Source organism: Dasypus novemcinctus, chromosome 2, assembly GCF_030445035.2.
Source record: "Dasypus novemcinctus isolate mDasNov1 chromosome 2, mDasNov1.1.hap2, whole genome shotgun sequence".
NCBI classification, from domain to species: domain Eukaryota; kingdom Metazoa; phylum Chordata; class Mammalia; order Cingulata; family Dasypodidae; genus Dasypus; species Dasypus novemcinctus.
The window spans coordinates 187,149,090-187,162,484 of record NC_080674.1 but is presented as its reverse complement, the minus strand read 5'-3'; the positions used below and the strand labels follow the sequence as shown (position 1 = coordinate 187,162,484).

The following is a 13,395-nucleotide window of genomic DNA, read 5'->3' as shown; positions in this document are numbered from 1 at the left end:
CTATTAATGGAGCAATTTAAGGAGTTTAGAAATTTTGTGCACAGCTCTGTCATTAACATTTTTATTTCAGAATCACTTGGACTTTTTAATTGTAGAAATGGAATGACCCATATATTTTTCTTTTATGTACAAGAAATGTTCATACAAAGTTGCACATGGATGGATTTAGATATGTAAAAATGATTTTAAATGAACTAAGATACTCTATCTAGGGGAACTTGAGTTGAATCATTGTATAATATGAATAATCATTTTGTGATATGAACTGCTTTTTAAGAAATTTTATTTAGCTTGTATGTTCTTATTTAGATTTTCTTATAAGTTGCAGCCCATTATATTTGTTACCTCACTCGTGTGAGATGGAGGGAATTCCTATTAATGTTTAAACTCTTTAGATGCCAAGTGTGTGCAGATTTTGTTGTAAGTCATTATGGTCATAATCTGAGGAAGTTTCAGATCTCACATAACCAAAGGGATTAATAGGTTTATTTCAAATATTTATCTGTAGATACTCAAACTTAGTTTACTTGTACTGTAGGAAAATCTTGTGAATATTTTTAATATTTCACAACATATCATAAAGGTCTTTATTTATGTTTTTTTATTTATTTAAGATTTATTTATTTCTCTCCCCTTCCCCCCTGTTGTATGCTCTCTGTGTCCATTCACTATGTGTTCTGTGTCTGTTTGCATTCTTACCGTGTGGCACAGGGAAACTGTCTCTTCTTTTTGTTGCATCATCTTGCTTCATCAGCTCTCTATGTGTGCAGCACCATTCCTGGGCAGGCTGCGCTTTTTTCATGTGGGGTGGCTCTCCTTGCAGGGCGCACTCCTTGTGCGTGGGGCTCCCCTACATGGGGAACACCCCTGTGTGGCATGGCACTCCTTGCGCGCAGGCAGCACTGCGTGTGGGCCAGCTCACCACACAGGTCAGGAGACCCTGGGTATTAAACCCTGACCCTCCTTGTGGTAGGTGGATGCTCTGTCAGTTGAACCACAACTGCTTCCCTTTATTTATATATATTTTAAATTTAACTTCTTGAATTGCTTTTTTCTTTCTTTTTTTTTCCCAAAAGAGGTACCAGGGATTGAACCTGGGACCTTGTACATGGGAAGCAGGTACTCAGTCACTGAGCTATACCTGTTCCCCCCAGAGTGGTTTCTTAATTCATTTTAAATGTATTTGGATTACCACCTAATGATACCTACTAAGAGACCCAACTACCAAGTGCTCTGAATTTGGTAGGAGCATTTAGGAATACTATAGTATGTTTGAGAAGAGAAAGCTTTACCTCCCTCTCTGTCTGGAACTGCTAACTTATGCCATCCTGCTGGGAAGTCACTGGTCTGTCTCTCTAGGATGATAGCATGTGATGTCACCATGGGATCTAGCAGGAGGAACCTGCAAATACAATGATCTTGAAAGTCCTAGTTAATGAAAAAGGAAAAAGCAAGGCCCTCATGACTGAGGTTAGATAGCTTTTATGATCATTGCTTGTTGTCATTAGCCTGGTAATAAAGTCCAACTGTTGGCTGACATAAACTACTTCTAAATGAGATCACAAAAGGTTTCCATAGCATAATGTTCCGTATGCTAAGAAACTACTTTCCATGAAACCAAACTCCTGAGTCTCTTTTTACATATATGTATGATTTAGGAGCTACGCATCTAAATTGTCTGAAACTTTTGTTCCAAATGGATAAAACATAGATTGACTGTAGTAGTCACTATTTCCTTATATCTCATATTTCTGGCAGTTTCAGGGGTATGATCCTCAAAGCTGCAACATCTTTTTAGTGTTACTTACTTTGTTGAGGGAGCAGAATGATAGTCTTATGCCAACCTTGTGCATGCTACTAGCATTATTTCTGAGGAGGTAATGCCCTCTTAAATTTGTCTTCAGAGTTGAATATATTAATCATCCACAAAAAGCTGAATTGAAGACTTTTTATTATTGTGGAAGTTTAAGTAGTGAATGGACTGAATATATTTTTGGTTAATATCTTTCAGGGAAACTTGACAAAAAAGATTTTGAAGTTTATGCACTGTAAGCCTTTTTTCAGCAAAGCAGTGAAATCTGTTTATGTCCAGTTTTCAAAAAATTGTGATGTATTAAAATATAGTTGAGAGAATGATTAAAAAGTATAGTTTAACATTAGACAATGTATTTAGTCCATTTTTAATGATTTAGAAGATACCGATAATGGTGGTTAGTATCCACCTCTGGCCATTCATTGTATTTGTGAAGCACCAAGGTGTCATTTAGAGGTACAGTGGATTCAATGTCAGAAAACAGAGAACTTACTGGATTTGCATTTTGAGGTAAATTTCTTTTCCTCCTTTGAAATATTATTAATATTTTTTCATTAAGTAATAGATGGCATCCTCTATGACCTAGACCAGGGATTGGCAAACTTTTTCTATAAAGGATCAGATAATCAATATTTTGGGTTTTGTGGGCCATACAGTTTCTATTGCAGCTACTCAGCGCTGCTGTTGTAGCGCAGAGGCAACCGTGGACAATAGGTCAACAAATGAGCATGATGGTATTCCAATAAAACTTTATTTACAGGGAAACGGACTTGGCCCAGTGGTTAGGGCGTCCGTCTACCACATGGGAGGTCCTTGGTTCAAACCCCGGGTCTCCTTGACCCGTGTGGAGCTGGCCCATGCGCAGTGCTGATGCGTGCAAGGAGTGCCGCGCCACGCAGAGGTGTTCCCCGCGTAGGGGAGCCCCACGCACAAGGAGTGCACCCATGAGGAGAGCTGCCCAGCGCGCAAGAAAATGCAGCCTGCCCAGGAAAGGCGCCGCCCACACTTCCCATGCTGCTGACGACAAGAGAAGCGGACAAAGAAACAAGACACAGCAAATAGACACAGAGAACAGACAAGGGGGGGGATTAAATAAATAAATAAATCTTAAAAAAAACCACAACTTTATTTACAAAAATAGGTGTTTGGCCGGATTTGACACAGGAGCTATATAGTTCGATAATTCATAAACTAGAATATAAGAGATCTCATCTTACATCTTTGTATTATGAGTAGCTATTACAGTGCCTGCAGCTGTTCAATAAATGTTAGATTAATGTTGAATGAGTAGATACTGCCTAAAGAATATATCAAAGACATGTCTTTGTCTAAAAAGTATTTTCTATTTCTGCTTCCAATTTAAGTCTTCTTTAATCATCTCTTTAACCTCAGCACTAACATTGTCAGGTTTTTGTTCTCTGCCAAAAAAATACACTTTAAAACTAAAACTACAGTGGAAACAAGCAAAATAGATCAACAGGTGCATAGATAAGCACACTGTGACATATCCATACAATGGAATACAACTCAGCAATAAAAAAGAATGAACTACCTCTACATGTAACAACATGGATGCATCTAAAAGACCTTACGCTAAATTTAAAAGGCCAGATATAAAAGATTACATATACTGTGTGATTCCATTTATATGACATTCCAGAAAAAGAAAAACTATAGGGGTACAAAGTAAATTGATAGTGGGAAAAACTGACTGCAAAGGCCACCAAAAGATCTTTTTGGGGTGTTAGAAGTATTATATATCTTGATGGTGATGATGATTATATGACTCTACATTTGTCAAAATTCATCAAACTGTATAGTGAAAATTGGTGAATTCTTTTGAAAGTAATTATGTCTCAGTGAAGATTTAAGAAGAAAAGAAAATTAAGATTTATATTGTCGGGAAACAGACTTGGGCCAGTGGTTAGGGTGTCCATCTACCACATGGGAGGTCTGCTCCTTGACCCGTGTGGAGCTGGCCCATGCGCAGTGCTGATGCGTGCAAGGAGTGCCGTGCCACGCAGGGGTGTCCCCTGCGTAGGGGAGCCCCACATACGAGGAGTGCACCCCGTAAGGAGAGCCGCCCAGCGTGAAAGAAAGTGCAGCCTGCCCAGGAATGGTGCCACACACACGGAGAGCTGACACAACAAGATGACGCAACAAAAAGAGACACAGATTCCCGTGCCGCTGACAACAACAGAAGTGGACAAAGAAACAAAAGATAGCAAATAGACACAGAGAACAGACACAACTGGGGTAGGGGTGGGGGAGGGGAGAGAAATAAATATTTAAAAAAAAAAGATTTATATTGTCACCGCAGTAGTATTATCATGCTCTATACTTTAGGAAAAATAGGTCTGTGTTTGTTTTTTTAAACTATGAAAACAGAAAATGAAGATGAATGGGTTTTGTGCTCTGAGAACAGAAATGATGTGGTTTTTTGTTTTGTTTTGTTTTTTAATTTCAGAGACACCGCTAAGTTCTTCTGAAACTCCTGACTTTGAAAGAGAAGTCTCCCCAGGTAGTAGAGAGACACCAGATGAAATAACAGTGGCAGATAAGGAGGTGAACATTGTCCTTTCTAATTTTTCTTATGTTTTCTTTCTGTCAGTAGTCCAGTCCTCTCTCTGATGCAACATTGAACTTGACTAAAAAAGTTTTAGATGGCAGAAGGTTGTAGCTTTGGGACACTTACTGCGGGAAGAGAGTCTTATAGTGAAAATCAGTTCAGCACTCTTCTTAAAAATAACAGTAGTTATCATTTCTTGAGGAATACTTTTTATGCATTATTATTTCCATTACTTATGGGGAAACTGAGGCTTAGCAAGTTCAAATAGTTTGTTCATATTCACATTGCTGATAATGGTAGAATTAGAATTTGAAGACAAGTTTGTCTAGTCTAGTATATTGTCCATTATATATTGCTAAGTAACAGATGAACTGTCTTGGAAAAAAGTCACTTTTTATATTGTGACATAACTTTCAGCTGAAATTTCTAGACATGATCAGAGGTGCAAAGTCAGGATAGCTGCATGATAAAGTAAGCAAACCTCTATTTGCATTGTTACCTTTCCTTCTTTACAAATCTGGCAACAACCATAAAGCTGATTGATACAAGTTCATACTTCTGATTAAGATTCTCAGTGTGTGTTTTTCTGGTTGACTGACAAAACAATTTAACTACTGTGAATTCTTTCAGTATATCTCAAAAATCTATTGCTGTGAAAAGCACCCTGAGAATGAAACTAAACAAAAATTTTGGTTACATTGTGTATACTGTCTTATCTTGAGTACCTTTAAAAAGCTTAAATCTCTTATTCTTTTTTATACTCTTTAAGTTTTCTGAAAGCAGTTTTTGCAGTAGAAGTTAGACCCCTTTCTAGTCTCTGCACTGCAGGTATAACTGGGTAGAAATTCTGCTTTCATGAATCATGCACACTGCTTGGTTCCCTGGAACCTGCTCTGTCACTGACAGACCAAGATTCCCTTTTGCCAGTGGTGGCAGAGAAGATAATTTCCAGCAGCCTAATGACTGAGCACAGATCCTGTTAGATAATGTCAAGATAGTCTCTGGTCCTTTTTACAAGAAGAGACCAGAAACTTCTAAATGGGGATGAGGGGGAAAGAGTGTTATTAACATAGTCATCCTAACATACAGAAAAGCCCTACAAGTCTTTAGTTAATCAAGTCTAATTTCTTACCCATCCATGATTGCAAAGGGGAGGGTATTTTTAGCTTGAGTCAAAGAGCATGAGCCCTATTTAGAATTTTTTTTTTTAAGATTTATTTATTTAATTTCCACCCCTCCCCCTGTTGTCTGTTCTCTGTGTCTATTTGTTGCGTCTTGTTTCTTTGTCCGCTTCTGTTGTCGTCAGCGGCACGGGAAGTGTGGGTGGCGCCATTCCTGGGCAGGCTGCACTTTTCTTTCGAGCTGGGCGGCTCTCCTTATGAGGCGCACTCCTTGCGCGTGGGGCTCCCCAACGCGGGGGACACCCCTGCGTGGCAGGGCACTCTTTGCGCGCATCAACGCTGCACATGGGCCAGCTCCACACGGATCAAGGAGGCCCGGGGTTTGACCCGTGGACCTCCCATGTGGTAGATGGACGCCCTAACCACTGGGCCAAGTCCGTTTCCCCCTATTTAGAATATATAGTGTACACGTCTACACCACTATACACCAAATGGATGTAATGGTATAACCTTTCTCATAGTGAATGTCCTCTTTTCAATGTAGCTGTTTGCTCTTATATCTGAAGATTCCTTAAACAGAGAAGTTTCCATTAAAAGAAATTAGAGATACTGTAGTTTTAAGTTAAGTAATCACTTATTAGTTATAAGTTGCTTATTAGAAAGACAGAATCTGAACGCTTGTGCATAAAAATAGTATCATAAAGGTTGTTGACTCTTATCCTCAGAATCTGTATATAGAGTCATTAGTCCTAAAATTTCTTATTGAAAGGTGGTACGGTGCAGTGCAAGAAACTTACATATTGCATTAGAAACATGACTATGAATCCCAGCCCCACCACTTAACTTAGTGATTGTGGGCAAATTATTTAATCTTTTTATTCATTTATTCAGCAGATATTCATTGTTTGTATCCTGTAGCCCATCATTGTTTTAGACTCTTGAGATACAAAGATAAATAAGAAAAACACAGTCCCTGCCCTTAAATCAACTGGTAAGGGAGGAAACAGACACATAATTGGGTAATTATAACTTTAATGTGGTCTGATAAATGTAATGCTGATAGTGGTGCATTGGCATTAAGATTAAGGGAGTACCAGAAAACAATGGTTCTCTGAATATCAGCTCTTTAGATATAAAATGACAGTAAAAATACATATTTCACTGAATTGCTGTGAGGATTAAATTAGATAAGATAAAGAATGTAAAACACATAGCAGAGATTTGGCACAAGGTAGAAATGTGCATATGAAGGCAGTTGTGATTTTACTGCTTTGTAATTTGTTGTGGCTCTTCAGTGAATTCATATTCTAATGGCAGAGAACTGCTCACCAGTTTCTGAGATGTTTGGAATACCCAGACAGAACTGTAATCCCTCTTGATTTGATTTCCTGTAGCAATCAGTTCCTTTGGAAATAATGTTTTCTGAATGTCATGCCTGAGAGTTTCTCTGGGTTAGAATTTCAGGTGAATATCCTGTTCTTAGAAGAGCTAGTAGAAATTTATCAAGTTAAAATAAGTAGTTTTTATTTTTAACTAGTCAGTAGGTTTTAAAGTCAACTATGTTAATCCTTTGATAAGAGAGGAAAACTCTTAAGTAAGTATCTGTCTAAGCTATACATAAAATGGGTGGGAGAGGAAGGTATTTGATGATTTATAGGACATGATTTTCTCTGGGTTTTTTTTTTTTTCAAGGTGAAATCTTTTGAGGCCAGAAGATAAGGAGGACCATCACTTTAAGTGATCAAGATTCAGTATCCAAGTACCTCTTTTGAGAAATAGCTGTATAGGATGTTAAAGAAGTAGAAACAGTTCTACAGAGTCTGAATCTCTGACTACATGGTCCTAATAAAAGCTACTTCACTTGTATTTTTCTCCCTTGAGGTTTCTCCGTAGTAGTTAATATTTCAATAGACCTTTTTAATGGTGCTGGAAAAAATCTTATTTTAATATAAAATATATATAACCAGGATTCCTATGAATGTAGTTGGAAGTGGTCTCATATTCATAATAAGACGATAATAGACAAACTACTCTCGAATATATTAATAGTTGAAAGCACATTCTCTGCTTTTTATGGAGCTGGTGATGAATACAAAGGAGTATAGTACAGGTTGTGAGCATCAGTGACATTCATGTCACATAACATTCTGTGCTTAGTGAACCTTAGAATGCCAGGTAACTGCTATCAGTTGCCACTGACTTTCTAGTAACTCAAGACTATTTGCAAATTTCAATGTATATTGGTTTTTTACCCTTATCCTTGTAAGATTTATGAAGAGAAGAACCTGGGAAAGTAGGAAGCTCATTGAGTAAGCTTGGAATAAATAGGAGACCCACTTGGCACTTCCCACCCCTTAGATAAGAATAACAGAACCGGATAGTCTCCCACTTCCTGGAAGGAGCAGCTTCCAGAAACAAAGTAGAGGGAGGCTTTTAGCTTCTGTAACAACATGGTTTTGATGCCAAACAGGCCTGGGTTTGAACTTCGGTTATCTACTTACTAATTCTGTGATCCATAGGTTACTTTGCCTTTTCAAGCCTCAGTGTCCCCTTCTGTAATATTGAGATAGTGATTTTACCCCATTCCATTGGGTTGTTGTGAGGGATGCATATGTAAAATGCTTGGGAGAGCCTGACATAGTATAGGAACTCAACAGTTATTAGTTTCTTTCTCATCTTTCTTTTTTCCCTCTTTCAGAGTATGTCTTTATAAATAAAAGGCAGGTGTGTTGAGGACAGGACGTTTTCTGGCAGTTGTAGAAACAGTTGGACTTGGTATTTAAATGGCCCGTTTCACTCTCTGCTGGATCACATTCACAAACAGTAGATTTTAGGGATGGCCTAAACTTAAGAGATCAAAAAAGAAAACAAAAGCAAAAAACACCCAGTTGGCTCAGAACTCATATTACCTACCCATTGCTGATTTGTTCCTATTTTGTTCTTACACCAGAAGAGGGTTTATTTTTTCCTCTTAATGAGGCGTAATGGCAGCCTAGGTGCTCCTTGCACTTAAATGGAAGTAGTAGCTATGCAGGACAGTTGCACATTGATTGGCTAGGACATGCTCTCCTTTGAAGCAAGTAGTAGGCAGTAGTGCTGCAGTCCTTGTGCATACTGTTGAATTAATCACTGCACTGTTCTCAGCTCTGACCTGTACAGGTAAAATAAAGCTGCCTCTAAAAGAGACTGACAATAGAGGAGAAATGATGATAAAACACCGAGCGGGGAAGCGGACTTGGCCCAGTGGTTAGGGCGTCCGTCTACCACATGGGAGGTCCGCGGTTCAAACCCCGGGCCTCCTTGACGCATGTGGAACTGGCCCATGCGCAGCGCTGATGCGCGCAAGGAGTGCCGTGCCACGCAGGGGTGTCCCCGCGTAGAGGAGCCCCATACACAAGGAGTGCGCCCCGTAAGGAGAGTCGTCCAGCGCGAAAGAAAGTGCAGCCTGCCCAGGAATGGCGCCTCACACAGGGAGAGCTGACGCAGCAAGATGATGCAACAAAAAGAAACACAGATTCCCGTGCCGCTGACAACAGAAGTGGACAAAAAAGAACACGCAGCAAATGGACACAGAGAACAGACAACTGGGGTGGGGGGGTGAGGAGTGGGGGAAGGGGAGAGATATAAATAAAATAAATCTTTAAAAAAATTAAAAAAATAAAACACTGAGCGAAGAGAGATAAGATATCAGAATGGGTCAACAGAATTGATTGTCTTAATTAATGACTTTTTAGGGACCCTATTTTTGAAGCTTCTGTGTTTCCTCTTAATTCAAAGAGTTAGATTATCACCTTCCAAATAAAAACATAGGAGGTGTTTTGTCTTGTTGGTCTAAGCAGAAGCCTGGGTACCTTAAATCCTAGTTGAACTACTTTTACCTTAGAGCTCTTTTGTTTCCTAAGTCTTATATCTGAAAGTCACAATGATCACCGTTCTTTTGTGAGATTTATAAAGTGTCTTTAAGATGCTGTTGGCTGCAAACTGTAGCACAGAACTGAACTGCAGTAGACCAGTGATCCAAGGAGGACAGTGCCTTGCAGTGTGGCACAGGGTTTGAAGCCAGATAGTCCTTGGTTTGAATTTCAGCTCTCCCACTGCTTTATTCCATGACTTTGGACAAGTTCCTTTTCTGGTTTGTACAAGCCTTTTCCCATGTATAAAAGGGTATGTTAATTGCTTTGTAAGTATATTTTGAGGATTAAGTGGGTAATATATGCAGAGCGAATACTCTTTGTAGTATCTCCTAATCTTCAGTCCTCAATTTAGTAAATTGAATGATATTGTCTCTTTGAAAATAAATGAAATGTGAGATAGTCTCTTGCAATTCTTTAGGAGAAAATATATTTTATAAACTAAGGCTGCTATAATTGCTGTTTGTCATATTCTTCAGGTCGTTAACAGGAAAGATGCTGAGAAGGAAATACCTACTTTTACCTTCTCATCCAGTTCTCAAGTATCCTGCCCACTATGTGACCAAGGCTTCCCACCCACAAAGATTGAGCGACATGCCATGTACTGCAATGGTCTTGGGCAAGATACAGGTAAAGACTCATCAGGTCAGTCAAATGCTTACTTTTCTTTACCTTAGTTCTGCAAGGTGGTTTTGTAATCTCGTACAATACAATGCAGGAAAATAGACAGCTCTTCTTTAAAATTAAGTTTTTTTCCCATCTATTTAATTCTCTAATATTTTTTCATGTTATTACTTTGGCAGATATACTCTTTCACTACACATTCCTCAGAAGAGGGGAAAGGAGAAAATCTTCCATCTTTTATGTTTCAACTTACTTTTTGTTATAGGCAGACCGAAAATCAGTACAGTGCACTGTATCTTGCACTTCAAATTACATCTTTGAATATTGAGACTCCTGTGGAACTTAAGGGACCAAGTCCTAGTTGCCTTTTTTTTTTCATTCAGAATAAGTCCCAGGTGGATTTTCTGTGAAAGTTCAATCTAAATACAGCAGCTGAGAAATATCCCTAATTTATCTTTATGTCCTATATGTTTCTGCTGAGTTACCTTGGAGCTGTTAATTTATCTCTCTGAGAGTATAGCAAAAGCCATAGTTTGCATATAACATGAGATATTGGCCAAGGGAGTCTACTGGTTGATCACAGCCCTTGAAATACCACCGTGATCTTGCCTTTCAGTCTTATGATTTTAAATTGTAACTATAATAGTATCAGGAAGCTCTCTGTGGCCAAACTTGTGGAATGTAACTTATACCTGAGATGATAGAAAATATTGCAGCATTTTTTTCAGTGCTACTTGATCCCTCACTTTAGAGGTATTTAAATATGAAATTATATAACTGTGAAGCATTCAATAAGTACAAATTAAAATTTCTATGAAGTACCTAAACTTGTAGTTTAAATAAATCTGTTGATTTTTTCTGACTATAAAGTAATATGTATTCATTATAATAATAATAACAACTCACATTTATTGCATACTTCCAATGAATCAGGCAGTGTTGACATAAACGGGTTCATATTATATATATATATTATTCTGTAATTTGCCGTTTAAAATTTTGCGGTAAATTTAGATCTTTCCTTGTGCAGATATATTTTTTACATATTTGATAACCAGCTATGTAAAATTTTGTACGTTTTTGTTTCTAGCATAAAATTTCCCCTATGTTACTTAGTTATTTGTAAAAATATTTTTAAAACCTATATAATATTCTATAGTGTGGACTGTTTCCATTTACTTAATTGTTATGTATTTAGATTGTCATTGTTATAATTACATGGCATCAAGCATCTGTATTCCTATACATATCTCCATATTTTGGAATGTTTCCCAAGAATAGATTCTTTTTTTTTTTTTAATTTTAATTCTTCTTTTTTTTTAACTTTTAAAATTTATTTCTCTCCCCTTCCCACCTCCCAGTTGTCTGCTTTCTATGTCCATTCGCTGTGTGTTCTTCTGTGACTGCTTCTGTCCTTATCAGCGGCACTGGGAATCTGTGTTTCTTTTTGTTGTGTCATCTTGTTGTGTCAGCTCTCCATGTGTGTGGCACCATTCTTGGGCAGGCTGCACTTTCACACTGGGCGGCTCTCTTTACGGGGTGCACTCCTTGCGCATGGGGCTCCCCTACGTGGGGGACACCCCTGCGTGGCAGGGCACTCCTTGCGCGCATCAGCCCTGCGCATGGGCCAGCTCCACATGGGTCAAGGAGGCCCAGGGTTTGAACCGCAGACCTCCCATGTTGTAGACGGATGCCCTATCCGTTGGGCCAAGTCCGCTTCCCAAGAATAGATTCCTAGTACAGGGTGGTAGTAAAAAAAAAATGGACTCTGAGTCCAGTTAATCTGAGGTTGAGACCCATCTCTATCCCTTACTGGTAACTTACTAGTGACTAGTATGTGAACCTGTGTTAGTTCCAAAGCACCCCTTTATGTATCTGTCAAATAATAGTAATTACCTTATTTGTTTTTTGTGGGATTAAATGAAATCTTTTAAGGAAAGTGCTTAGTACCATGCCTAGCATAGAGTAGGTACTCAGGAAATATTAGCTGCTTTTATTATTCCCAGTGGTGAAATTATTAGGTCAAAGATTTTGTGAACATTTTTAAGGGTCCTTATACATAGCACTAAACAATAATGGCTTCCTCTTAATCTTCCCAGTCGTGTTAGCTTGTTAACCTGAATAATCCCCTGTGGTGACATTTTAAGGTCCTACAGAGAGAGTTTGGAGCAAGGGGTCCCCTACTTTCCTGGGAATAGAGTTTGGGGGTGGAGGGTAGGGGCGAGGAATAGTTAGAGGAATTATGCGAAGCACCTACTAGTATGCCTGGTTCACCAGGTTGTCTGCCTCCCCTCATCTTTGCCAAAAACAAAAGTTAATGATTGTTTTGGTTCCTTTAAGCTTTATAAGTCAGAGGCCAGAATCTCCCACCCCCAGCCTAATTTTTGTTCTTAAACATTTTGATTTTGAAGTAATTTCAAACTTACCACCACAGTTGCAAAAATAATATAAAACCAATACAAAAAAAACTGCATTATACTTTTGGACCACCCCCAGATACCCAGTTACACCAATTTTTAACATTTTGCCTCCTTTGCCTTATCATTCTATCTTGCTATCTATCTCTCTCGATTCCTCCTATGTCTGTTTATTCTGTTTTTTTCAACACTTGAGAGTAAGTTGTATTCATCATGCTCCTTGAATATATAATACTTCCATGTACATTTCTAAGAACATGTATTTACACTTATGTAACAAAATATGGTTATCAAGGTCAAGAACTTTGACATTGATATGAAGCTTAACAGTCTGTATTAGTTTTTCATATGTCCTAGTAAGGTCCTTTTGGACCTTTTCTCTTCTGTTTTTAGATCCAGTCTAAGCTTGTGTATTGCATTTAATTATCATCATCTCTTCAGTTGCTCTTTTTTCTTTTTTTAATTATGGAAACCTGTGTACAACATAAAATTTTCTATCTCAACCACTCCCAATCCATTCATTGTGGTTAATCACATTAACAATGTTATGTTACCTTCACCACCATCCATTACCAGAACTTTCCCATCACCCCAAATAGAAACCCTGTACGCATTATGGATTAACTCCCCATTCCCCTTCCCCCTGCCTCTAGTAACCTGTAGTCTACTTTCTGTCTCTATGAGTTTGCATATTCAAGCTATTTCATATAAGTGGAATCATACAATATCTGTCCCTTGTATCTGACTTATTTCACTCAGCATGATGGCTTCAAGGTTCATCCATGTAGTAGCATATATCAGAATTTCATTCCTTTTTAGGGCTGAACAATATTCCGTGGTATGTATATACCACATTTAGTTTATCCATTCATCTGCCAATGGACACTTGGGTTGTTTCCACCTTTTGGCTATTGAGAATAATGCTGCTGTGAACATTGCT

General features: G+C 38.4%; 1 protein-coding gene across 9 annotated transcripts in view; it reads left to right on the top strand.

The window, feature by feature from the left end:
* The window catches only part of UIMC1 (ubiquitin interaction motif containing 1), a 145,790-nt gene that overhangs the window by 93,168 nt on the left and 39,227 nt on the right, over window positions 1–13,395 (top strand). For 5 of the 9 annotated variants that reach the window (XM_004460009.3, XM_004460010.4, XM_058282706.1 and 2 more), the window contains 2 exons: window positions 4,281–4,378; window positions 9,894–10,059. In XM_004460009.3, the coding sequence (XP_004460066.1) occupies window positions 4,281–4,378; window positions 9,894–10,059 (264 nt within the window). The remainder of the gene's footprint in view (window positions 1–4,280; window positions 4,379–9,893; window positions 10,060–13,395) is intronic. The other 4 variants (XM_004460011.4, XM_071211184.1, XM_058282722.1 and 1 more) reach the window with 1 other exon arrangement.